This window comes from Oenanthe melanoleuca, chromosome 7 (genome assembly GCF_029582105.1).
Source record: "Oenanthe melanoleuca isolate GR-GAL-2019-014 chromosome 7, OMel1.0, whole genome shotgun sequence".
NCBI classification, from domain to species: domain Eukaryota; kingdom Metazoa; phylum Chordata; class Aves; order Passeriformes; family Muscicapidae; genus Oenanthe; species Oenanthe melanoleuca.
The window spans coordinates 7,846,341-7,873,556 of record NC_079341.1 but is presented as its reverse complement, the minus strand read 5'-3'; the positions used below and the strand labels follow the sequence as shown (position 1 = coordinate 7,873,556).

The 27,216-nt window shown below is 42.9% G+C and overlaps 1 protein-coding gene across 2 annotated transcripts; it reads right to left on the bottom strand.

Annotated features, from left to right (window-relative positions):
• NAB1 (NGFI-A binding protein 1) lies at window positions 1–25,941 on the bottom strand. 2 transcript variants are annotated; one of them, XM_056496579.1, is made up of 8 exons: window positions 25,568–25,941; window positions 19,708–20,538; window positions 14,267–14,400; window positions 13,236–13,287; window positions 7,637–7,744; window positions 5,182–5,323; window positions 3,816–3,965; window positions 1–2,686 (listed from the first exon to the last, which is right to left on the bottom strand). In XM_056496579.1, exons 2-8 carry the CDS (start codon window positions 20,521–20,523, stop codon window positions 2,595–2,597), a joined length of 1,494 nt encoding a protein of 497 aa, XP_056352554.1. In that variant the 5' UTR covers window positions 20,524–20,538; window positions 25,568–25,941; the 3' UTR covers window positions 1–2,594. The 2 variants fall into 2 exon arrangements, with proteins under 2 accessions (XP_056352554.1, XP_056352555.1); XM_056496580.1 differs by lacking the exon at window positions 25,568–25,941 and adding an exon at window positions 25,168–25,319.
• Between the last annotated feature and the right edge of the window lie 1,275 nt (window positions 25,942–27,216).

Here is a 27,216-nt window from a genome sequence, read left to right as displayed (position 1 = left end):
GAGTTCTCACGGTGAATTTTATTTTGTAAGCAACAATATAAACATGTGAATAAAACAGGCATCATTTGCAGGGCTGGCCTTTGATCCAGAGTACCCTGGATCTAGCAGCCCTTTCTGAGCAGACGAGGGCAAGCCTTTACCTGCGACTCCAGAGGCTGGCCAGGGTGCAGTCCACCAAGACCTTTGTCATGGAAAGACCAATGCTTGAGTATTGGCTATTACCAAGCGTATGTGCAATCTTGGAATGTACCTCCCACCTCCCCCACCCCAGGATAAAAAAAAAAAAAAATAAAAAAAAATCATACAGCTGCAAACCAGTAAAAAAAATTGCTTCCAGCTTATTGAGACTGAAATGGCCTGTTGGACTATAAACTGAAATATCGTTCTGGAGATAACCAACTGGTCGTGACACAAAGTACTGTATTTACAACTCAAAAATATAACTGTTATAGACTTTAATTTATAGCAAATTTAATACATTAGTGTTTACAAAATAAATTCTGGACTCAACTGAAACAGCGTGCTGCTTAGCAAGTTCTTTTTCCTTCCTCTCACTTTAACTGAAGAGACCAGCAAGCTAAAAGTAAGAGCTTCTTCTGTGACCCACACACAATTTTTGATGGTGTCAATGTTGGAGAAAACCAAATGTTTCCTACATCTCTAAAGGTTTGCTGCTTGTACCTTCTATTGCTCAAGCTGTACAGTTCAAACCTTAAGCTGTCCTTTAACAAGTTCCATACACGTCTCAGGAAAGCTACTCAGGTACTAACCAGGACACTGGTTAATGTTACAAACTGAAGAAACATCCGTGCTACTAACTCACACAACAGGAAAGAGGAAATATAACTACACATTCAATCTCTTATGCCTAAACAGCAAAGCTGCGAACTCCATTGCTTAAAGTAAGATACTTCAGTAAGTGAAACAGTACCATACAGCTCAAGAAACATTTTTTTTAAAAAAACCAAACATTTTAATAGTATAAAAAGTTGTTTTACTGGTGTTTCTACTATAAAGCTTTGTTCCACAAATCAAGTGATAAAATAATTAGGTATGTTTACAGTGATAAGAGACTGCAGTGTAGACATTTCAGCTCACATTTTGCTGAGCATTTCAGTACAACAGAGACTGACTGATTCGTTAATAGACACCTAGGACACAGAGCAAACTGCAGACATGAAGTGCACACCTGAATAGGGAAGTTTACTCTCTGACATGGTAACTCACTTTCTTCAGGTCTCCCTTTCCCCTCCAGAACACGTCATAAGCAAAAACTGTGTTCAGAAATGGAGGCATATAACTGTCCTGACTGCAGAGCAGCACAGAGGAAAGATGGATGCACACAAACACACCATGGTAAATTCCAGAGTTATATGCCAACTACTCCTCATTAGATAGAATGACATCTTCAAAAGTGAACATGTACAAAAAATAAAAACTGTCAAATAAATAAAGAATACAGATGTTAATTCATCACATACATAAAGAAACATATTGGCATACTGTATGCAGTATACAGTATATTCATAGGATCATGTGGGCTGGACAGCACTTCATAAGGAGTTACATGCTGAAGACAACTCCTTTCTCACCTCCAAAAAATCTTATGGTTTCTGGATATCAAGTGCTACCTTTTACACAGATGCATAAATCCTGCACCATATCTCATCTTTGCCACACTTGGGATGCCTTTTTTTTTTTTTTTTTAAGATCCACAGAGAAGTCCAAGGAGTTATAATGGTCTGAATGACAATTTTTGCAGCCCTGTCCATACAACTTGGTCTCTTGAGTTTCCTACCAAATTAAATTTAGTAATGGTATGGTACATCAATGCCCAGATTTTCCTGAGGAAACGGGAGCCAATTATATGGACTCTCCCATCCTCTAACTGGCATTTCCCACACTCCTGACCTGTATGTAGGTATTATGCTGTAAGTGTGTTACACAAAGGCTGCTGGAACCATTGGAAGTGATGTAGCAATAGTTAAGTGTCAAGTACATCTGCTATGATACAGAATCAGGGTCTAGGTCTACCAAATGCTATATCCACAGAACATTTTAAACCATGAAAATATTGTATGCATTTTCCTTTTTCTACAAATATTGTTGCAAACTTGCTGTTAATTGTGTCACGAGGTTTGCATTCCTAATTCTCCAATGTTTTTTATTTCAAATGTTTAACAACCATATCTACGCTAGGTACACTGAAAGTAGACATTGAAATTTCAAGTAAAATGAACTGTAGCCACATCTACTGGACTCAATACACGTCCCGACATCTAGATTTACTTTGATAAGTTATACAAATACATAATACATTCTTAAATAATGAAGACCCACAATATTAATTTGTGAATCTTCCCACGTTATAAAACCACTTTTACAGGAATGTTTATCCACCTGTATTACTGTTTTAGTTGCAGTGTCTCTTGCTTTCCTGCTTCCACGGATTACTGTACCAGTTCTTAGGCTTTGGCTATTGAAATCTCTTATTTGAATGAGGCAACACTGGTTATTAAGGCTGGTTTTGTTTTTTTTTTCTCTCTTGTGAAGTTTCATTCTTTACTATGACACTGTTTTCCAGAGCTGAATGACTATCTTGTGTCTTCAGGTTCTGTTTTTATGACCTTCCTTTCAATGTTGTTAAAAGCTGAATGAGGAAAATCCTTTAAAATACCAAGGCCTTCTGCATTGAGAAAAGAAAGAAAGATGTTAAAACACTGCTTGGAAATAAATATATTTTGTTCTTAAATCAACAATAAACTCCAAGAACTTTATGAATACCAACAGCAGAAGCAATAAATTCTGCCTCCTCCTCCTCCTGGGCTTTAACCCAGCTGGGTTAGAACCACCTCAGTTACACTGCAGTGATGATAGAGGAAGTATCACAGATTCACTTCAGCAGGGGGCTTCACTCTGGCAGCAGGGGCCAATGAAGATGCACTCTGCACTTGCATTTTGAGAGGGAATGGGTAAAAATGCCCTACTAGAGATTTCACTATGTGAATTAGCATTGGGATTGGGACAATCTGCAAAAGAGGCGAGCCAAGACTGCAGTATCCCAAAGTGAAAAAGACAACATTCTGCCTAGTCTTCAAAACAGCTACTTTTGCACCTTGTCTTTTAAATAACCTCTTTCCCACTGCATCTTACAAACTCAGGTGGGATTTTATCATTACTCCTAAAGTTGCAAGCGTCTCAAGAACTCCCAGCTTTATCTCAGTGCACTGAGTATTAAACTGAAACTACCCAGAGAGATTTCACAAAGGTTTCTTGCTCTCTTCTATCAAACTTCGATAGAAGAGACCAGGAAACTTGGGTTTCTCCCAATGCCAGAGATAAATGATAAGATTGGCAGAGAGCAGAGGTCAGTGAATGAGAAGCCCAGGTGGAAAAGACTTACTGCATGACAGCTCACAGCAAAAGAAACAGTGCTAGGTCCTTATAAATCAGAATAAATATATCTTTTTTATAAAAAGCCTGATTCTATTCTGCAGAATGAAGCCATGTCATAATCATGTTGCTGTCAGTGTGATGCAGTTTAAGTATTAAGTAGTAGTAATTTGGGTTAATACCAAGGACAGACACATGCCTGAATTTGGTTATCTGATTCCAGTAACTGCATCCCCTAAACTCTTCCCAAATAATAGTCAATGTGACTCTAGATTAGCAATTAACACTCCTCTTGGAGTTTTCTTTAAAGCTTTGATGGCATGGTTACACACAATGCATGCCATCCTGCCTTCCTGGCTGCTTCACTCAGAGACATCACAGAAAACAAGACAGGTGGGTAATTTCTCAGGGGCAGTACTAACCCGAGGACTGGGACTTTGCCTCACCACTGGGGTAAAGCCGGATCAGATCACTGCACAGAGATTTCCCAACGTGCTGCTCTCCATCAAGTGAAATGTGCTGCATCTGTCTGCTCGGCAGGTTGGACATCCGGAGGTTCAGTGGTCTTTCACCTGCAAGATGTTCACAGTGAAACACTGATGCATTACAAGAAAAGCAGTATTAAATATATAGGTAGAGACTTAAACACATATTAATTCTATCAGTGAAATTCTATCATCCTAGACTCCAGCTGCTCAGGGACATTTTCTAGCAAAACAAGGCTATGTAAATATACTGCTTTGCAGACAACTTCACAGGCACTGTTAGAAAGTGACACACAGCTAGACAAAAAAAAAAAACTAATTATTTTTTTAAAACCCCTTTATTCTGCTCAAAAATCCTCTTGAGATACAAAAAATTTTCCTCTCCCACAGCACAATCCCTCTGAGATCCTGAAAATTTCCAGCTCCCCTGCACAATGGCTAAATTGTATAAAGCAGCTTGCAGAGCCAAGGAAAGGTGGATCCACACACCTATTCTTCATGATTATTTCTGTGCCTCATTGCTTGACCAATAAACATGTGAAAATCTGGTCTCTAATGCTTACTTGTATGGATTCCCTTAGCTGTCCCTCTACTGCTTCTTTTCAACCCCCTTAAAAAACACTGGCACTTAAAAAGCAGACACAAGAACTTCTGGTTGCATTTATTTTGTTGATAATGTTTTGTCTCATTTCATGAAAGTAAAAAAAGTGATCCAAACAGAAATGCTCAAATAAATTAAAATTAATTCGAGACAAGGAATAGCCAGTTGGTAAATCAAAGAGAACCACAGAACTGTAAGCTTTTTGAAGAATAACAAGCTACTAAGAACATCATTAGAATCTGCTTAGTGCTAAGTAATTTACATAGCCAGCTCCTCAGGTTTTGTTCCTAGACTGCACAAACAGGTAAACAAAAAGGGGTACCAACTGTATTACCTGCTTTATTTTCAATTTCCACAAAACAAGAAAACAAATGAAACACGACACTCTGCTCTATTTTCAAAACTGAGAATAAAGCTAGAGCAAAGTCCTGCTCTCAATAACAGCAGTTGCACCCAACCTCCTTTCCTCCCCACGCTATCCCTGGGGAAGGCATTTGCCCAGATGCACAACAGCAAAGAACAGAACCTGAGTGTGCATCTGATTGCATTATTTACACCGTAAGCACTTCAGGGCAGAGAGAGATCTTGTCTTGTCCATTCACTGCTCAGGGCTCTGTACGAGATAAACACCAGCACTGACAGAGGTTGCATAACATCAAATGCCTTTGCTGGCAGCACCAGCGTGCCTGGGAGCTACCATACCTTGTCCATCAGCATTATCTAATGACATGCCATTGGGGCTGTGCTCCTCCGAGTTCTGCCTGTAACACCCTGTGGAAAGGCGTCTCTCTAACGCTGCCTGGTTGCAAAGAAACTCCATCTGTTTTGCCATCACCTTTTCCGACTGCAATTAAAACAAAAAAAGATTTCTCTCTATATGCATACACAGAGCAAGTCAAAACACAGGGGGGAAAAACAGGATCAGAAGAAAAGACTAACAGCCTAGATAGTGGTTTTTGTTGACTCATATGTACAGATGTGTGTTTTACGGTTTCTTCAAAACTATGAAGCAAACAAAATATTTTTGCATCCATAGAGATTTTCATAATGTACATTTGAGTCACTCAAGAATACTTAAAATGCAAGCTGTTGTAGTTCATCTACATAGAAATGCAACATTAAATTCCATTCTTCAAAAACACACAAAAATCACTTCCTGCACTTTAGGACTGCAGGTTACGTGAAGAGAATCTCAAGAAAAGCAAAGAAGAATATCTTAATTATCCAGTTAGCTCTGTTCAAATATATGCCTTCACAAAGTATTCCAGAAAGTACTCCAAGAGCAATGGCAACATCTGCTAAAAACTTATGCCAAGATTTCACCAGACATCTTGGAATCTTTATTTTAGGAAACAGCACTACACAAGCTTAAAAATCTGCCATTCTGAAAGTGTAGGATGACAGTATGTTTGTGGGGGATAAAGGTGTGAAATGTCTGTCTAGAAGAAGAACAAGACCTATACACCTCTAGAGAGTGGAGCTAAACAATCCAGTGCAACGTGGGAGGGAATGGCGTCTGAATATTTGTCATTGACTTTAATGCCAAGAGAATTCTAACTTTCACTATGATCTTGTTCTTGAGAGAATGTAAATAAGCATCTTGCAAAAATAAGAAGAAAAATCACAAGTCAAGAAAGTTAATTTAGAGGAGCTACAATGAACATAAGAACAAAAAGTGTACCAACTTAACATGTACAATTGATAGGAAAAATCAGTTTCTCTCTCAGGTAATGCTGCAATTGTTTCAACTGCTGCAGAGGTCTATTCATTGCAGAGCATTTCACTTTTCATGGGAGATGCTGAAAGCCCTGCCTTCCCACAAAAGGCTGCTTGCTCAGCATAGTTCTATAATTTACACTACAATGGCAGCCTGACAGACCAGCAGAAGCTGGGCTTCTCCAGCACACTGGTGACCCTAACAGCAGGGTAATGGCATGGCCAGTATTTACACACTGTGGCTCAGAGCTCATCAGGATCTGCAGAAGACTGCTGATAACTCCAGCTTGGTCTTGGGAGAAAGGCAAAAACAGACACCATTTTCAAACAGTTTACTTTCAAATGTGCTTTAACTTTGCTATTCTGTCACACCTGTTGCTAACTTTAGAACTGTACAGTAATTTTTAAAAAGAATAAAACATTTCTCATCCATGCTATCTTTGTTGTTTACTTGGGATAAAACGAGAATTTTAAACTTCAGTGATGTTTCTGATCACCACAGAAAAACCTGTAGAGTTGCAGATATGTTTAAGCTTGAATTAAATCTGTGGCCCATTGTTATGTGGTAGTGACCAACAAAAACTTCAAAGCACATATAAAATAAGCTCAGGTAATTATTCTGTAACATCAGAACATGTGGCATAACTGCATTTGATGTATCACAGATTTGTATGACCGAGCACTACTGTGCAATAGAAGGTGGAAAATGACAGGGTAACACATCCATTCTCAGAAAACAGGAAGGTAACTCCTAAATGTAATCTTACGTGCAAATTTGGTGATTACATTTGCCCAAATCAGCTATACAAAACAAATTTGTTGCAACTTAGCATGAAATCCCTCCTTGGCAAGAACTGGCAGTGGGAGATGGGTACTTTGCCTCGAGGCTGGGATACACTACAGAAAAGACAAAGAAAGAATTGGCAACCTGTCTTCATTTATACAAAGCCTTCTGTCTGTTCAAGAACAGTGCACTTCCAACCAGGCTAGGTGTTGTTTAGGAAGCCAATTTATCCTCTCAGATCCAGAGGTTCACTTATTTCCTAAACATATTGGCCTTTCTTCTTGTAAGACATGTCAGAAGTGAGGACTCCAAGACCGCCTACTCTATTCCTCTCGACTCAGTAACTTGAGCTTTCCATTTATAGCAGATAACGCAAGTAACACAGCACAGACTGTACCAATACTACCCCACTTGCTCCCAACAGGCAACCACAGATTTTCAAGCCTACTATGCTGCATCTTACCTCCTTGGAACTAACAAGGGCAAAGCTGTAGTACTGTGACAGAACAGTTTTGGGAGGTAAACCCAAATCACAGCTCAGCTAGGTAGCCTTTTAGAACTGATGGGAATTAATTTAGTCATCAAAACAACAACACATCAAACCCAATGTACAAAGACACAGCCTGTATTATTCACAATGTAGTGTAGTTGATTTACCTGGGAATTAAGAGCTGCTGGGTCTTCACTCTTTCCTTTAGCCAAAGCAAGTGGCATTTTATCTTGCTGATAGAGCTGGACTGCGTCCTGGAAATCAGGATAACCATCCTATTGAGCATAAAGAGAAACCAAACCAAGAGGGACGTGTTACTATTTTTTTTTCTTCACATTCTCTGTACACTTAGAAGAAAAATAACAAAACAAAACCTAAAAATCACATTCCTAAACTTCTATGAAAATTCTGGGCTGCAATTTACATGTTTGCGCTATCCAGTTCATTTAAGTTTGTGCATAAAACACACACAGCCCCTCCACAGCAACTCCTATATACCTAATATGGCACAGAAAATCTCATCTCTCTCAGTTTCAGGTGAATCCAGACCACCCTTTGTTACTGACATTAAATTAGTTTACATTCAGCCCTGACAGGCAGATTTAGGTCTATGGTTTCTGTCACTTTTCAAAAATCAAGTTTATATGTAGTCATGGATATATACCAACCTTGTGAAACTGAGAAAAGCCTCCTGAAATTCAACATATTTCACACAGAACCTACACTAGTATCACAAAATAAAATATAACCATTTCAGAAGTACAGTGGAAAATTTATAGACTACGGGAAAGCATGATTCAATAATTCTTCCAGTCTGAAATTCTTATGACATGCAAATCTCTTCTGCAGCTTGCATATGTATCAATAAAGCATATAAAGTTCCTGTGAAAGCCTGCCAGATTCCATGAAAACAATCATTGAAGCAAGGGTTCAAGATGAGGGGTTTATCCAGCTTTGTATTATAAAAAGAAAGCTCATGTGCAGTAGAGAAACATCCAGAAATGTTTACAAAAGTACAGTCTAGGTAATTCTGTCAAAATGTGAGAGGAAGCCAGAGATCTTAAGACAGATCCAAACCTGAGAACACTGACATCTTTTCCCAGAGGTTCTGCAGACCTCAGTCTCAAAAATATACCAAATTAGGTATATTTGCCTTGTAGATTCTGAAGACACATACATGTCAATAATTACATTTCCGATAACAGATGGACAAAAGGGCTACAGCTAAAGAAAAAATAGAAGTGATCTTTCAGAAAAAACACAGGGGAAGGACTACAAGGTTCCCTCCAATTGCAGGCTGCCCACAGATCTGCAGAGCAAGGGTCTGACCCAAGGCAGATGGCCAGGACCTCAGTGCAGTATAATGCCATTAAACCTCTTTATGCTCAAGAAAAAACCTTAAAATTTATTAGAATGCTACATATTGCTTTTAAACACCCAGCATGCTCTCTGATGGAACAAATTAACATAATAGCTATGCAAAAACTTCACAGCCAGGTCAACTGCCACAAAGCCTCTAGCCTAAGCTAGAAACAAAAGCTTTGCAGCACATTTCCATGAGCACTGACCACTTCCATAGTCAAGACCTGAATTTGTTTGGGAGAGGAGAATGATTATGTGTAGGAAGATGAGAAGCTGAACACACAAAACCCTATCACTCAGGATCCTATTTTTGCAACAAAACAGGTAACACAGTTCTTCACAACACATTTGTGATCACCTGCCTATACAAAACTGGAGGCTGCTTCCCAAAAGTGGGTCTGGCTGCCTGTTGCTGTCCCCCTCTGCCAGCCAGGCAGATCACCTTCCTGCATCACCTTCCTGGAGCCCTTCCCACTGCTGGCTGTCCCTGATGCCCTGTGGATGAGGAGCACCCTGGACCAAGCACCACCCTGCTCTGCCCCATGGTTTCCTGGAGGGCCTCCTGCATGCATTGCAGCATTTTTGTTTTGCCATGCTGCTGCTCAGTTGTTTTCCAAGTGGTTTTGTGCAGCAGATGTTCCCAGTCCCACATGTGCTTTTTCGCTCTCTCTAATGACATTTTTCCTATGAAAACAGTAGCTTCTACTGCTTTTGCTGTTTTTGTGAAAAAAACAAATCCCACACTTTGGTTTTCTTCTCATCCTTCTCAGAAATAGTGGAGGTGGGGCTTTTCTCTCCTCTCCCCCCACCCATACTGGCACTAAATAGGAAGATGCTTCCTTGCAGCCTCCGCTCAGGTCTCCCTGCCTGTGCCCCCCTGACTCCCACTGAGCTTCGGGAAATGAGTTTTTGAAAGCTCTTCCCACCCTTCTTGTTCAGATGAATGGGGACACAGACACACAAAATAATTTCTTCAGACTACAGACAGCAATAATATTTTTAAAAACTCTCCATTTTTCCTTTCTTGGCTGTTCAGGCAGACTATGAAAGGGGACTCTGCTAACCACAATAGTGATGAGCAGCCTCTTCCTCCACTTCTGCCTGATGTACCTGTGACTTGTTTTGCTTTCTAAGCTGGTGCCACAACAGCTCGCTGCTTTGAGTGGTGCTGGCACTGAGTCACAGAAGATGACAAAACAAGGGGTGCCCCCACCACACACCACCTAAGCAGGAGAGATCCGTGCTCTGCAGGAGGATGTGCCATTTCCATCCCTATGCACCTGCCCTGCTCTTTGTCCAGAGAGGTTTAGGAACAACAACCCCTTTTTTATAATTTGCCCCAAAAAACAAATTCACTCCACTCCTTTTTTCTCTCCTCCACACCTTTAGTCTGTCATTTGCCTGGAATTTTTTCCTCTTCTCCTCTTTACACTTCACTCCCACAGCTCACCCACCCACTCAACGAATAGGAGGGGGAGAGCTCACAGGGGAAGAGAAAGGCTTTTACAGGTAATTTGATGTAATTCACGGCACATTGTTTCTTTGTAATGCTTGTGCCAGTTTCATATTCATGAAAAGGATAAATTTACAATGTGGCTGCAGATTGACAAAGCTGCAGCTTGCACACACAGCTCTGCTGGCTCTGCTCAAGGATGACCTTCAGAGCCTCTCTGGAGGCTTTTTTAAGTGTTATTATATTTCAGGAAATTAACTCATCTTTTTTTTAAGTAATCTTTTACACTATGCAAACAGGCTGTGAAGTCTTTCCAAACTGAAGTCCTAGTAATTTTAGGCCACGCTTCACAGAGACATTAATGACTAATAGTTAAAGGAATGGTGAATCAAAATACAGAGTTCAGCCTTAAAACAGAAAGGCAAAATGACTCTTCTCAAAAAAAGTAAAAAAAAAAAAAAAAAGCAAAGAGCTAGTTTTAACAACAAAAAAATATCCCATGTTCAGGTCCTTTCTGTATTTTCATGATAGTGAACAAACAGATCCACAATGAAGCATTACAACTTTAAAAACAGTATAAGGAATTCTTACCCAGAACAGAAGGAAAAATCTGCATTTGCCACCATTTTCCTTTTTACTTTCACCTTTCCAAAAAAAACCAAACCAAAACCAAAATAATCCCTGAGCATATTACTAAAAAAAGGACTTCATACATTTTTTTTAAAAATTCAAGCACCAGGAACCCAAAACAGCAGTGATCTACTATGTCATACTGCATCTTTTTTACATTTCATTGAAGTAAAGCCCAAAATTTACAGTGTACCTCAAATTTAAAATGCTTGAAGTAATGCTTGACTCCTCCTTACAAGACTATGAAAGTTGTGAGGAAAAAAGACATTTCTACTGATAACAATATAGGTAATTTCAAAATGAATAATACTATGCTATCAGATTAAAGATTTAATTCAATTTAATTTTCAATTTCTTATTTTGGAAAAATGGTCTATTTCTGAAATTGTCATTTGTACAATTAGGACATGAAATTTTCATGAGCATTTTAAAATATGACAGGTAATTTTAGATAAAACAAGAACCAAGTAAATATCCTTTCTCTGAAGGGTATAAAAGAAGTAGGCCTTCCAGACTTTTAAGATTTCACCATGAAGAAAAAAAGGAGACTACATGTCCCCTAAGGCTGTCCAGATTTCCTGCTCTCCAGAAGACCTTGAGTTTCAGCTTGTATTTTTCCGGGTTTTAATTTTACGCTTTCCTTCAATGAAGATCCTGTAAAAAACAGCACCTCCCTTGCAGTGTGTCATTTAGACACTTGCTCATCATCAATTATTACTGAATGAAGGAAAAACTTCCTAATGCTGAAGTCTAAATCACTGAAATACTACTTCAAGCAGAGGAGTGGCTGCTCCCCACCAGCTCTTACAAATGAGGGCTGGACTGAACAAAGAGAGGAGACTCAAGCAACCATCCTGCAACATGTTGGTCAAGGCTGACAGTGGTGAAGCTGGATAAAATCTTTGAAGAGCTTTTCCCTGCTCTTTCTTGTGGATTGAAGAACAAAAAAAGCACAGGTCAAAAGCAAATCCTGACACACATAAATGACATCATGCACTTATCAAAGCTACCAGTGAATCCTCATTGCACATGGACATTTTGCAACACATAAACTCAAAACTACAATTGTATATGGACTGATGGAACTTCATAAATAAGACAAACTCCTCTACACCTATTCAAAGCTGCCTTTTCAAAACTATCTGCTCTCACCAGGGTTTGCCTCACAGGAAAAGCCTTTGTACAGATGAAAGCACTGCAGTACTGAAAAAAAATTAAAGCCTTACTACATACAGTGCATCATTTATCACAGAATGCATTGCATATGAGAAACACATTTCAGAATGTGTTGCAATTTTCCTCTACAGTTAGAGAATACATCACCTATCTGTGTCACACACAAACCTAGCTCAGGACTAGCTCATATTCTAACACACATTTAACCTACACCTTTTCAAGTAGACAGTACAATAAAAAACACCCACAATGCTAAGGATAAATTAGATGCCCAGATAACAGTGAAACAGTCATTTGCTTAAAATACAAATTAAAAAGAAAGATCTTCCATTCTTATGAGGTACATAGGTATATATATGTAGATTTTACTACTTCTCTTTTTTTTTTTTTTTTTTTTTTGTTAAAAATAACTTTATAAAGGCCTCAGATTTACCTTCTAGCAGTGGGAACTGACAAAAAAGGTAAACTACATACATGCTGCTCTTGCACTCTTAACAAGAAATTCCCAGCATCTCCCTAAGCAACATCTTGTGCAAGTATCCATTAGCCATGAATATATGCATTTGTCCCAGAACTCATCACAAAAACCTGTAAATTAGTATCTACAGGTACAACCTTTGGTGTTGAGATATATAGCTTTTAGTTAGTTTTTGACTTTTCAATATGGTCGGTGTCGTAGTTTATGGCACAGTCAGAGATGGCTAATACTCTGCCAGTCCTTACCCAGAACTCTGCATCTTGGACATGATCAACAGCTGACTCCAGTGAATTAGGCAAACCACACCTCATGCTGGCTGAAAAGCAGCAGGCCTTATGGGAAGACATTTCCTACAGTGCTCGAGTTATTCCACCACAGGAAGTCAGTGAGTCCCATTCCTCCCCTCCTACTCACTCTGAGTGCAAAACACTGAAAGAATCTTTACCATTAAACAAATCCTACTCTTTACCCCTGCTCCTACAGGTTTCTCCATCAAGCACTTACATTTACAGAGACAGTGGTGATGCTTTCCCACCCTCTTTCTCTCTCATACCCATCAACTGTCTATCAACTGTTTTTCTGACAAATTTCCTTAAGACAGATCCCTTCAAAACAAAACTGAATTTTAGCACACACAGGTCAAAATACAGGAGTCACATTACTGTACCTCTATCTTGATTCTCTTTGGTGACAGCTCATCCCTCTCTCCACATTTAGATCTACAAAAGAAGACACACATACAATCAGTAAACAGCACATTAACCCCGACCATCAATAATAATGAACAGGAGTCATGGAAAAAAACAAAAAAAAAAAAAGAATCAGGGAAGAACAAGTGAGATGTACAAAAAAAGCCTCCAGTTCACTTTGACACGGAGGAGAAAAGTCATTCAAGTATAGAGGAACACAAGCATTTTGTGGTTTTTTTAGAAGCATCCAGAGATTAATGGATTCTTCCTTCCAAAGAGGAAGGAAATCACAGCGAATTACAGAAATGCCCTTGGCACTGTTTATCCAGGATGGATATGTATTTATATGAATCTCTATGGAAGAAAGGGAAGCAAAGGAAAACTTTCTAGAAGGGTAGCAAAATGTATTTTGCAAGGATGTTACCTTACAGGCAAGGGAATCAACATTTAAAAATCTAAGGAAAGTATCAAGACATTAATTCAAACCTAATGCTAAGGTTTTAACTGTATTTAAAAGCTGGTAAGCCTTTGTCACCGTTTCATAACAGCAGTTCATCTGACAGAACAGTAACAACTGAAATTAGGACTCAGCTTCAGTTCCTTTAAAGCAAGCTTGTAAGCCACTCCCTGTGACCTTATCTTTTTGGCTAACAAGCCAAATCTGTATATGGAAAAAAGGAAATTGATGCATTGAGCATCTCTGGCTACTCTGCCAATTTACATTAACTTCAAAACACAGTAATGCCTCAAATGCTTGAAATACCAGCCTCTCAGATGCCTGTTAATATGCACTATCCTCAAAACACTTGGAAAACTAGGTAATTCAAGACAGCTGAATCTTGCCAGTTTAAAAGCTTCAGGTCTCAAACAGCATTTCCCTCCTTTCCTCAGAAGAGCACTTTGCTAACTGAAGAGCAAGAAGAAAGCATCTCTAGTGTCTCAGCAGAAATGCTATCAGGCTGCTTAGTTCCCTGAAAGTCAAGACCCTGTGAGCTGATGAAAGCCTTACTTGGTGGTCCTGTAGGTGTACTTGTAGGTGACCTCCCGAGAGATCTGGCGGGCCAGTGCGAAGAGCTCGTCCCTCCTGGTCAACAAGGCGTTATCTTTCACACACAGCTGGGCAGCTGCTTCATTAACTGTTAGCTGCAAATCAAACAAACAGCCACTCAGCATCCTGCACACTTTCACCTACTGTGCTTGTAAAAGCACCTCTTCTGAATAACAAAGATTTTTGATTGCAAGTAAAATTACCTATAATTGTACACTAAACCCTGGCGGGTTTCTTCAGTTTATTTATATCCCTTAGTAAACCAGGTAAGCCTTCGGGAAGAGAAAAGATATGAATGTACTTGGTGCATAAAGTAAAACATTATTGTAAGACTGTCTCAATGTGAGCTTCATCCCAGCACTAATTAAATCTCAGTATAAAACAGCAGCTTCGAACATTCACAGTGTTTGGTTCCCAAAGCCTGGCTTACAGGGAATACTATTTTTATAAACGCAATATGCCCAGGACTTGGGGGAAAAAAAAAACAACAAACCAACCACCCTGACAGTGTGGGTACAGATGGCTTTCCCTAGTGAATACAGAATGAATTCTGTAGAAGGTGATGGTTTAAGAAACGATTAAACTTTTTTTAGCTATGTTTCTCACCCTCGTGTTTCTGAAGACTATCTTCAGACATGAATCAAATGTAACTTGTTTCAAGGATGTTTTCCTGAGCCTGCCAGGACACATTTCTAGTGCCTCTGCTGCTGGCAAAAGATTCATAAAGAAGGGGGGAAAAAAAAACGCCTGAAATTGAGGCTCAAAATGGTTTTGTGATGCTCTCCAGAAGCCTATAGGAAGTGGTGATACTGTCATGAATTGTATCAGCTTAAAAATACTGCTGTCCAAGAAGCCTAGGGTAAGCAATGGGGACACCACAACATTATTAATGCCATGAGAGACACAAATCTAGAAGCTGGATGGGCTACTCCAAGCTCCTTCCACAGGAAGCAGGGCTTGAAGAGGCTTTCTCAGTTTTTCCTCAGCTGAAGAACAGCCAGAACATGTAATGAGGCATGACAGCAAAAGGCCAGCAGAACACTACAGGTGTTTTTACCAAGTGCCCACAACTCTTTTTCACTTTTAGAAATTAGGCTGCTTTGAACAGGCTTGGCTTCTGGCAAAGGAGCACAGCTGCTTTGGAGCTACTGTCAACAGCACGTTCTGTATCTGTCCCAGGCTGGTGAATATTCCAGAGCAGCTTGGTTTCCACAGCACAGTCAGCAAATCCATGATGGATGGAGACATGCCATCCCTGACCCTCCATCTGGCACGCGTGCGACCTCAGACACCACACTCACTGCTCCCTGCAGCTACAGGGTGTCTCTTGGGAGAAGGCCAAGAACTCAGCCCTTCACCCTGCTGTCTGCCCCACTGCAGGGTTACCTGTGAATCCAACCAGAGGCCAGCAGCTCACCCAAACTGCTGCACGCTCCATCCCTGAAGGACGGAAGCTGTCACAAGACATGAACACACAGCCACGCTGTCCTTCGCCACAGGGCTCGGTGACATCCAAACTATCAACAATTTATTTTGCCCAATGTGACACCTGCTCTTCAGGAAGGTTAAAAAACAAAAAACACATCTCAAGAAGAGCCGAGATTCCTCTCAGCAGCCTGTGCCTGCGCAGTATTTCTAGTAAAACTTCACACACAACTGCTGCTCCTGATATTTCAGAAATAATTTTTCCTGTGTTTAGTCTAAAACCCACTGATCTCAGTAGGGCACTTCTTATGGTATCTAAATGTTAATCAGAGCACAAACCTGTTTTTTGCGGGTGAACTAGTTATGCTGCCTGATCCTTTAGTCTCTGTACAGACAAAACCCCCAAATCTCATAGAGATCAGATGTACAAGGGCACAAACAGGTGACTATGTTCCTACAATACAAGGTACTAAAAACCAAACTATTGCTCCTTAGACAGGAATAGTTGCTCCACAACATCTGTCTTTTCAGAAAAAAAAAACAGAGGGGAAAAAGATACAATATAAGATTAATACAACAATGATTAAAATAATTATCATCCAAAGCAGGCATTAATTTCTGTAACACTGATAGCTATTACTTTGCCAAGGATGAATAATATGGCTAATGCTTGCAAAATAATTTGAGATATTTTTTATCCCTCCAAGTGCTAAAGGTTGCAAAGAGCTGAAATGACTGAAAATGCTTTAGGTAGTTGTAGGCAAATGCTGTTTATCCTAATATGAGAGAAAAGCCAAATGTTTATTTGCTTGTTTTTCCTTGTTTCTATTTCAGGTCATATTCAGACTTACTGAATTGAAGTGCATCATGGCTTCCTGCCTTTTCAGGAGGCATAATACTTCAGATACAAAGCGTTGCATGCCTAAAAATAAAGAATCTGTTTGCTGGAAGCCTTAAGGATATGGAGCAGCACAGAACCATACAGCAGAGGGATGGGTATATTTCCATCTGATGGGGTTCACAGATTCCTCCACTAGAAACCACATAATTAAATACCAAGCCCTACTGTTTTGGTGAGTCAGCAAAAGAAAAGGAAGAGACCAAGCTAGACAGAATTCATTGTTTGTTTTTCTAATTCCACTGAACTGGATTTTTTTCGATTTTATAGGTACTGAGACAAAGACTGAAACATTAAAATGCAAATTACAAACCTGACTCAAACTTGCAGGGGTCACCGAGTTCAAGGGCATGCCTTGTACTCATCCCTCCTCCAGTCCAACTTTAAACATTAAGTGCTCTCTATGTTTGAAAAGCTGTGTAATGCTGAAACAATGGGATGGATTAAGGACAGCATGTTTATTAGTTTTGGAACGCCTTCGAAAGATTTTATGTCAGATTAATGCTTTATGCAAATACTCCTACCAGGAGCAAACACTTCCAAACCAGCCCAGTGTCTGCAGCTCTCACAGGCCTCCAACGGCTGCTCCAGCCCTCTGAGACACTTCAGTGCCCATACTGAAACAGAATATTCTCACTAATTCACCACTAATAATTCCACCAGGTTTGATTTTCATTTACATGCAACTCAGTGCTTGAGGAGACAGAGATACCCTAATCTTTATATTAAAAAGCTAACCACTACTAAGCTTTTTAAATTCACAGTGAAGTTTATTCAGCTGTTCCTTGCCAGCTGCAAGAAGAAACCTTGAACTGTGAGGCAGAATGACAACTCTGGAATGTATTAACATGTGTAGAAAAACAGTCTCTGGACCTGCAGAAACCTACCTCCCTGATTGTTTAAGGTCCTTCCTTCTGAGCAGCAAATTGCTTGAGACATCAGAACCAAAAACACACTGAGGATGAGTTTACAAAATGCAAACTCTGGCTTAGCAGATTAAAAAAAAAAGGTCTTGTTGCTGTTATTTATTTTCTGCCTTAAACAGAAAACGAGGACAAAACGGTTGAAGAACAAAACTTTGTGAAATCCAGCCTCTTGAAGCCAAGAGTAAACTAATTATGAGCAAATTCTTCTTGCTTGCATGTGTGCAGTTCCCATCAAGTTCAGCGAGGCCCCACATGCGTAAGTGAGGCATAAGTCAACCACAGACTGCTTTGATCTTGTGCCCTTAATCACAATAGCGATAGAAATGTTTCCTAAAGCCAAACCATGCTCTCATTCCATTTTTAAACGTGGTTTTACAGTGCTGTAGTAAAAATCTGTAGAGCAATACTAAAAAAAATGAACAAGGCAGAGCAGCTGTCCTTTTTTCCAGTTTACTGCTATCCCACTCCTTCAATTACTACCCCAGGGTTCACTCCCCAAGTTTTGCAGAGCCACTCTTGTGACTACACAAAAGGTGCCTTGGACCCACCTTCCAGTAAACTGTCAGAAAATTATCCCACAAGTAGTCTGCCCAGATTTCAGAGCATTTTCTGCAATTGCTACCCCAGAGAGAGGCTGTGAAAGCAAACAGCCACACACTGTTGTACACCTCAGCTGCCTCCATCCTCTGAATCCTGAATTTGCAGCCATGTACACAATTAATCCTTTCAAATCCTGCCTCCATCTCATACACAACTTGTTCTGTTACAAGGGAGACTTCCACAAGGTCAGGGGAGTAAGATGAGATCTCATCTTGTACAGTGGATGAATTCATAGATTATAAGTGTTTGACATAAAGCCACAGAGCACGTACATGTAAGCTGCACAACTAGAACTGTGTGGTAGGAATGTGGCTGACTACTGTGGAAGTGTCTCCCCAGTCTGCAGTAAAGTCCTTGTCAAGTCACTGCCAGTGATGTGCAGTTGCCTCATAAATGTAAATACATAAACAAAAATGTAAAGAAATACGCCTTGTTTCCTTCTGCCCTTCTACACAGAAGCATAAAGAGAACTCAGTCTTATGCTATGGATCACACACCTACAAAACCTCTTGAAGCGAGAAAAGGCTAAAGCCAGTACAGTTTTTTTGGCACTCCTGTAACATAAACACTGCCTTTCCTTTTGGGAGCTAAGCCTTACATGCCAAATTTTAAATCCAGCCGAAATTTTGCAATCAGTGTTAACCGTGAAAATGCTGATGCAGCATTCGTATCAGCAGTGTTTTGGCACCACTTTGAATTAATGTTTGTTCTCCTCTTGTACAGTACTTTGGCACTAGGAAACTACTCCCCACACAGACCCACCTATTGCGTTACAACACATGCAGTGTGAGCCTCAGGAATGCCACAAGAGTAGCAAGGGAGGCCCGCAGGAGCTTTCAAAGACAAGAGGGAAGAGAAGCTACTCAGGGATTAAAAAAACAAACATTCAGATTACAACCACCCATCAGGACTGGAGACAGTCCTTTCCTTTCCTCCTCACACAGTCTGCACTGTCACTTGACAGGCTTAAGACCACTATGCCTAAAAAAACCTACAGGTTGTATAATTGAGGTTCATCCCAATTCAAACAATGCCACTGGATTTAGGGACCTCGTCGACAGAATCCTTTCTTTATCTCAAGTGCACAAGCTACAGAGCAGAGTCTTGAGGTGAGGTAAGACAGCAAAGGGTAGCAATCACATCAGACACAAGCAATTTTAATTACTGATCTTCCAAACAAGTCTACTCTCAAAGCTGCAAGGAAATACCAGGACAGGACATCTTTAAGAATGTACCAAATCCCTAGAATCCCCAAGGCCATGCTCAGTGCCAAACTTTCTAAACCCTCTGTGTGACAGGCTGCAGCAGTGACTGAGCAGTCTGATGACACCAAATCAATGTGCACACACACATCCACACCCACAGCCATCCACAAAAGGAGACCTGTGCTGCACCTGAGATTTCCATGTCAGGCCAGGGCTGCCTACAGCACTCAACACACAACTCTCATCACTCAGCAAGGAGCGCCCATACAAGAAGTGTAACCTGGAAACACATCTTGTCAAAGGTGTAGGAATAGGGGAGGAAGCCCAGTTCCACTCAAGCTGTTTTACCTCGTGGAGGGTGAGATGCTTGCCATCCTTTCTTTTTGAGTCAAATCTGCCATATATTGCACTGTACTTCCTGATCTCCTCCTCTTTGTGAGGGTCATCGTCACTCATCTCAAAGATGTGACCAATCATCTTTGCCAGTTTCTTATTTGTTTTCAGTAACTCCTTGACTTCATTGGAGTCACTTTTGGGCAGGGAGGGAACCATCCGTTCGACACATTCAGCAACTGACAGAGCAGCAGCAGCATCCAGGGTCTCGCTGTTTTCCTTTGGTGAGGCTGGAGAGCCAAGGTCAGCCGGGGAAAGGCTGTGCTCACTCTCTGTGGTGTGGTGTCCTTGCCAGAGTCTGGGCTCACTGCTGCTCTGCAGTGATAAGCTCCCCACATCAGATTTGCTCGTGCCCACGCTCTGCACGCACGTCGTGGCGGCGCATTTGGGAATCTTCAGGTGAGGCTCTCTGCTGCTGCTGTTCCTCTCGTAGCTGCTGCAGGATATCCCCAGCCACGCAGGAGACCCTTCTGGCAGCTTGTATATTGGAATGCTGCTGACTGGTAAGGAGGTGAGAGGCTGGTTAAAAAGGCCAGGGTTTGTGACCCAGTCCCTCAAAGCCTTCTGCAGCCGTCGCACGTGAAGTGGCTTGCTAGCCATGCCTACGAGAGCCATTATCTCCAAAAACTCCTCTTCACCTGCTTCACAGAGCTGCTGGACATCATCACCACCCTGCTGGATGAAGGCATCAAAGTAAAATAAGAGATTTGCTTTTTGTAGTATTCGATACAGCTGCAATTCTCCAAGGGTCCTGGGTAGAGCTGACGCCATCACGGATGAAAGAACCTGCAAGCAGTAAAAACACAGAGAAGATGAGAACCAAAGCACCGACATCCAGCTGCACTGTCCCACCACCCACCTTTCCACAGGGCTGTCAACTCAGAGGGCTGCATCTCTTTCTCTCATTACAAGAACACCCACAGAAACAAATAAGGGGCAAAAGCTCTATTTTCTGACTTGTTAGTTTAATGGAAACATTTTTGAAAGAAACCAAATCAGCAGATAGCTGTGAGGCACCTACAAAAAAGATGATTCAAATACAAAGCCAGCTTGTTTTCAACATTGCTACTTCAGGTTTGTTCACAACAATGTCAGTCAATATCGCTCACAGCTTCTACTTGATTCTCTTTTATATCTTAAGATCAAAATGATCACAAAACACATTCTGAAGAATTACAGAATACTCGATTCCCTGAAGAAAAAAATCTCATTAGTTTCAATTTTTCTTAATTGTTGCATCATTTTTCCCCCATACAAAGTGTGGACGCATGTAAAAGGAAATCAAAGAAGAAAAGTGCTTCATACAACCCCAGAGGATTAATGAAGCTGGGTCAGTAAAAGAGTGTTCAAGAATCAAGTATTTCTGCAGTTTACCTGTTTCACATAAACAGGATCTAATGATTCTGCTGACCTTAATTATGGCAGCAACAGCTGCAGATAAAGCAAAAACACTGATGGATTCCAATACATATAGTTTAAAAACCTTAGTTTGAATTCACCTGTCTGTTTCATTTGCTAACAAGGCTGCCTGTCATTGACACTTGAGACATGAAATACCACTCAGCAATACAACAATTGTGCTTAAAGGCTCCCAAAAGACAGATCACTGCGGTGTTCAGTCCTTATAGTGCCAGGAAAAAACATTTGCACAAGTTTCAACTTCATAAACCCCTTATCCAGTTATCCCACATCTAATAAACTCCTCAGAGAATTCTAAGATCTCACACATACACCTCTTCATCTACAGTGGCTTTCATAGCCACAAGCAGATAAAATTTCCAGTATTACTATATTACACTAAACCACCAATCAATAAGGTCTAAAGCACGTAATTTATAGTTGGTTGAGAAAGTAACAGAACTAAAACATTGAGCAGGCCTGCTAACATTGTTCTGGCTCTACTGTCACACTGGACTTGAAAAAACATACAGTAGTAACCTAAAAAACAACACCTACAGGAAAATTTGCACATACTGGGAAAAAGTATTTTAATAGCGTGCAACTCCCCTTCCTCCAAAACTGCAATGCAAGCAAGTATTTTTGCTATGGAGCATTGGGAGATTGGTTATCAAAAGTAAAACTCAGAAGAAATTATCTTTACAGCATGTGCTTTTGCATACTTTGAAACATGAAAAATACTATAAAAAATTGTTTGGGTATTTTTGTGGTTTTTTCACAATATAAGCCCTTTCTTCAGCAAGTCAAACATACAGATAAAACAAGCAGAGCCCAACTTCTGTTCAGGAGACATCTGTAAGACCAGGCTTTTGCTGTAAAATTCTGATTTAACTCTACTAGAGAAAAATAAAATCAGGAGGCCAACAGAAACTTTCCAGCAATGTATGTGGCAGCAACAGGATACCTACAGTCAAGCACTTCAGGAAGAAAGATGGAGCCCGGGGAAGAAAAAAAAAAAAAAAAAAAAAAAAAAAGAACCCAAAACATATAAAACCCCCAAACCACCAGCTGAATGTGTAAAGCAGAAGGAGCAGTAATAGCAGTTTAGATTTGAGCAGCTACCTCAAGGAGCTGCTGGTGAGCTTAAGAGCTAATAAACTACACACTTTGGAACTCAGGGTAAAACTGTAAACATTGAAGAGCTACATATTTTAGAAACACAGTTTGGCTTTCAGAAAGGTTAACTGCAGAGTATCAATCAGGTCCTGTCTATATTCAAAAATACAAGAAGAAATAAGGAAAATGAGGAAAATCACTTAAAGGTAACCCTTTACAGACAACAGAATTTACTGTTTTAAAAGCTGTCATTATTTCACTGAATTTCTTAGAAAAATCCTCCCATTCTTAACAAACTTTGTCAAGACAAACAAAATTAACATCTTACAGTTTAGTGGCATTTCAGTATACTGTTCCCACCCTCCCATTTCAAATGATGCTGACTATTCACCATCAATACCACAAATTAAATCCTATAACTTTTAAAAGAAGGTCCATTTCCTCTGAAAGTTATTCATCTTAGCACAAAATCTCCATAAATCTACATAAATGGACTTTGTGCAGAGAGCTAAATTGAATCTTGGGAGGATGGTGGCAGTGAAATTACACACAGCCCCAGAGCTCCAGGCAAGCCATGGAACTGAACTCATTTTTTCAGCCCACAGGCTGGAAGAGCAGCACCAGTCCACGAGCAGCCTTTACCTAGAGGCTTCTAATCAACAAATCTCCTCATGACAGATAAAACTGGATTAATACGTACTATGGAGGCATCAGCAGCCAGTCCACGGTTCAGACTGCGTTGAAATTTGCATTTAAAGCAAGATTGAAACCCCTTTGTTTCCTACTTTAAAGACCCATTCTGTTTTTCAAATTCAGCACAGCAGCTCCCGAGAAGGCAGAGCAATTTTTCCACGTACGACCGCTACCCATTTCTGCAGAGAAGGCATTTTCAAACACTCCTCCTTTTAACCTCTTTTCTCCTTGCATCAAGCAGAGTTCCTGCAGCACTCATCTCGAGGCCATCCCAAGTTATTTCTAAACTGTACCAAGGGGAAGGCTCCCTCCCCTCTCCCAGAGCTACGCTGCTCCTCCAGCCATTCGGTGCGCTCCCTGCTTCGGCCCCGCTCACAGCCTACAAAGCCCGGCAAGCAGCTACACTAGTCCACCTGCAGGAGTAAGATGAGGCTTAGGAAGAGGACGAGCAACAAGCAAGGACGGCTGAGAAAGCAGCATAGCACTGCCTGAAGCCGAGGAGATTGTTAACCCAAAGGACACCTGGCACTGCTGCTGGCTCTGCTCAGCCGGCTGGCTACGCAAAGCCTTAGCACACCCACTCAAGTCTCAGCGCCCCACATCTTTCAGGTGACCTTTAAGCTGTATCTAAGAGACCTGAAATACTGCTTTCCACCACTGCTCTCATTTCTCAGTGCATTGGGGACCGTGCTTTTGGGGCAAAGGGTGAGCACAAGAAGAGCACGCACAATGAGAAGATACAAGGAGAGCTCACAGCCAGGACACCTGGTCTGCTCCTCACCAGGAAGAGCATCCTGGATAAGACCATTGTGATCCCCCTCTCCTGCAGCCTGCTCGATAAGTCTTAGGCTGTCTAATCTGTGATCCCAAACCAACCTGGTTCAGGAGTAGCAGCCTGGTCATGTCCTCTGGCAAATCCTAAGAAGCCAGCCAGAACGGCCTTGGGAGTGAGCAGGTACATCTAACACAACTGCAATCCCTTTTGCCAGCAAGAGGCAGGAATGCAAAGCTCCTGGACCGCCTCTTCCACAGGGAGCTCTACAGCAATAAATGAACACATCCACGGCACTTGAGCAGCTACTTCTCCCACTTTGCTTGCTGTCCATACCAGTGAGAAGTGTCAGAATACACAGGGAAGAGCAGACATCTCTTTATGTTTTTCACATACAGAACAAACAAAGAAACCAGAAAACTCCCCACAGCAGACAAAGCCGTTTAAAATATATGCAAGGCTGCATACGGTTATAGCTACAGGAGAACCAGGAAATCACAAGTTAGATTTTCACTCAGCCTTTGCAACCCACAACCACGCATTCTGATTTTCCACATTACCTCATTCACGTCCACAGCCCATCACCCCACATGCCATGCCCTCCCTCTCCAAACGCCGGCTGTCACCTTAACTCTGACCACAAACATAACTCCTGGGAAAAAGGAAAACAAAAACCACAGAGACACCGCAGAGCGCTCTTAAACATTTGTGCAGGAATCACAACCTATTCCTGCTCCCCCTATCCAGACGGAGGGAGCCCCGCTGAGCATCTCTACCCACGGGAAAACAGCGGTTCCGAGCTCGGAGCCGCACGCTTCCCGCAGACGGCAGGAGATGCGCGGCTGAAGCAGGCAGGTGCTGGGATATGGGTGAAGCACCGGGAGAAGGAAAACCCGGGAGCTGTGGGATATACGCATGGGACAAGGGCTTCCTGAGCAGCCTTCCTGCTTTTTTAAGGCTGCACTGGAAGTAAGAGCAACCCAGCAACTCTAACCGATTGTAGAGATTTTATTTCAGGTGAATCCTAATTGAGCTGTCACCAATTAAATTAGGAATACAAGGAGAAAGTGTGAAACATCACATCCCCGTATTTTAGGCAAAAGTGATTATTTCTTAATGTATCTTGATCACTTTGGGCGTTTTGAAAAGTCTCTGAAGACAAACTGGGTTTGGGTTTGAGAGCTGGCTGCTTTGCATATTCATTACATTTCTGCAGCGCTTCCAAAGAACTTTTAGCAGGAGGAGAAAATTACATGTAGCTGCAGAAGAGAGACTTCGCAAATTAAATAGTCTTGTCTAGCTCTGAGATGTGCCAAAATACAGCCGATGAGTGAGCTCCGCGTTTACGTACAAACCCGTACCTCGCCGCAAACTAATGAGAAACTTGAAACGTGCAAAAACACCCTCGCGAAAGGACGAGACGAGCTCACAAATACCTCCGGAGCAGGGTACGGAGCCCGCGGGCACGGACGAGGCTGCGCTCCCCGCACAAACTTCGCGGCCGCCGAGCGCGGTGACAGAACCTCCTCCGTCGGGGCCGCCCCGCGGGGCGCCGCCGAGCCCGGCCAGCCCGGGGAGCGGCACGGCCCGCACAGCCCGGCCGGAGCGCCGCCGCCCCCGCCCGGGACCCGCCGGGGCACCGCCTCCGCCCGGCCCGGCCGCCCCCGCCCCGCGCCGCACTCGGCGGGGCCGCCGCCGCACTCCCCTCCCACTCCCCGTCCCCCCCGCGCCGGATCGCTCCGGGAATCACCCACGCACGGCCCGCCCGCTCCTTCCGGCCGTGCCCCGCGGCGCCGGGGCCGCGCTGCCCGCTCCCCCCGGCCGCCCCGCACGTACTCTGCAGTTGGCCGCCGCCGCCGCCGCCGGCTGCCCGGGGCTCCCCTCGGTGCCGTCCCGGGGCCGCAGACTCAGCCCCGCCGAAGTTCCTGCCCGCGGCCCCCCCGCCCAGGCTCCTCCTTTCCCATCGACGGGGCGGGTGGGCGAGCCTGTCCCTGTCCCCGCCACCGCCTCGCTGCCGCCGCCGCCGGGGGGGCGCGCGGCCGCCCCGCCGCACCTCGCCTCGTCGCGGCCGCGCCTTCGCCGCGCGCGGGGGCCGAGCGGGCGGCAGGGAGGGGAAGGAAGGAGGGGAGGGAAGGGGAGGGAGGGAAGGAGGGAAGGGAAAGGAGGGAGGGAGGGAGCGGCCCCCGCCCCCCCGCACGCCGCCCCCTCCCGCGCGGTCACATGGGGAGAGCCCGCGCGCGCTCCGCCGCCCGCCCACGCGCGGCCGCCGCGTGACGCAGCGCGCGGCGGGGGCGGCACCGGCACAGCGCCCCCCCGCGGCCGGACCGCGCCGGGACCGGGACCGGGACCAACGCCCCCGCGGGAACCGCGCGGCTCCCGCATTCCCGGCCCTGGAAAAGCGCCCGCGACACCGCCGAGCGGGCACGCCGCGCACCAAGGGCCGGGTGTCAATTCCAGCGAGCAGAGATGAGGCAAAACCATGTAATTGTTTTACTGGTGGAGAACTGGTTAAACTATGAGTTTTTTAAGTAAGTTATGTTTCAGTGATAAATTAAGTACTAAGTAATAAATTAAGTAACTCATATTTAGTGCAGGTAACAATAGAAAAAAGTATTACATGCGTGGAAAAAATTAGAGAGTGAGGGGAAAAAAGCCTCAATAAAATAGGCTTGTCTCGCAGGCAGCGTCGAGCTCTGCCTGGAGCTGGGAATACCTTTCACACAGGGTTTCCTTGCCTTTTCCCTTGCCTTCTAATCCATACCTGAGCTCTGCTGCACCTCATGGCTGTTTGTCTGAGCAGGGTCAGGAAGCAGAGTCATGACCTGGCTCCTTGGTAAACAATTCCAAACAAAACTGAATTTCTCCTTCAGTTTTTCCAAAAGAAGGCTGAGGCTTTGTAGCATCTATGTCAAATCACAGTCACCAAAACTACATAAAAACGCCTAAAAATTAATACACTATCTAGAAACAAAGTTCTAAAAAGTTCTAAGGATGCGGGGCTGCATCCTGGAGCTGGGGAAACAGAAACACCCTTTTATTTCCATACCTTTTTTATTTTGCAACACCCAGGCTCTCAAACCTGCATTCCCGCACAGGGTATTTCCGTGTTTCCCAGTGAGTCGTGACCCTGGCTGGCCGTGGGGCTGCTGGCAGTGCCACACAGGGCTGCTCTGTGTCCCTGCTGCCCACGCCAGGGATGGGTGGGCGGCTGGCGGGAGCTCTGTCTGCATTGCACACCCTGACCCACGCTGCTCTCCAGCCTGCTGGCGAGTCCATGCCCCAAATCAGCGCTTGCCCAACCCGAAAATCACCCCGCAGGTGAAGCTGACTGCACGAAGGGATGTTGCCTAAAGAGAAATTCTTGTTGCTGAGAGGAACAGGCAGCACCTGCCCCTAGAGCCCCTGTGCAAAGCAGTGTCGGTCAGCCCAGCTTTTCCCCAAACTGGAGTGATTGGGGCTGTCTCCTCGTCTTTGGGGTGTGATCC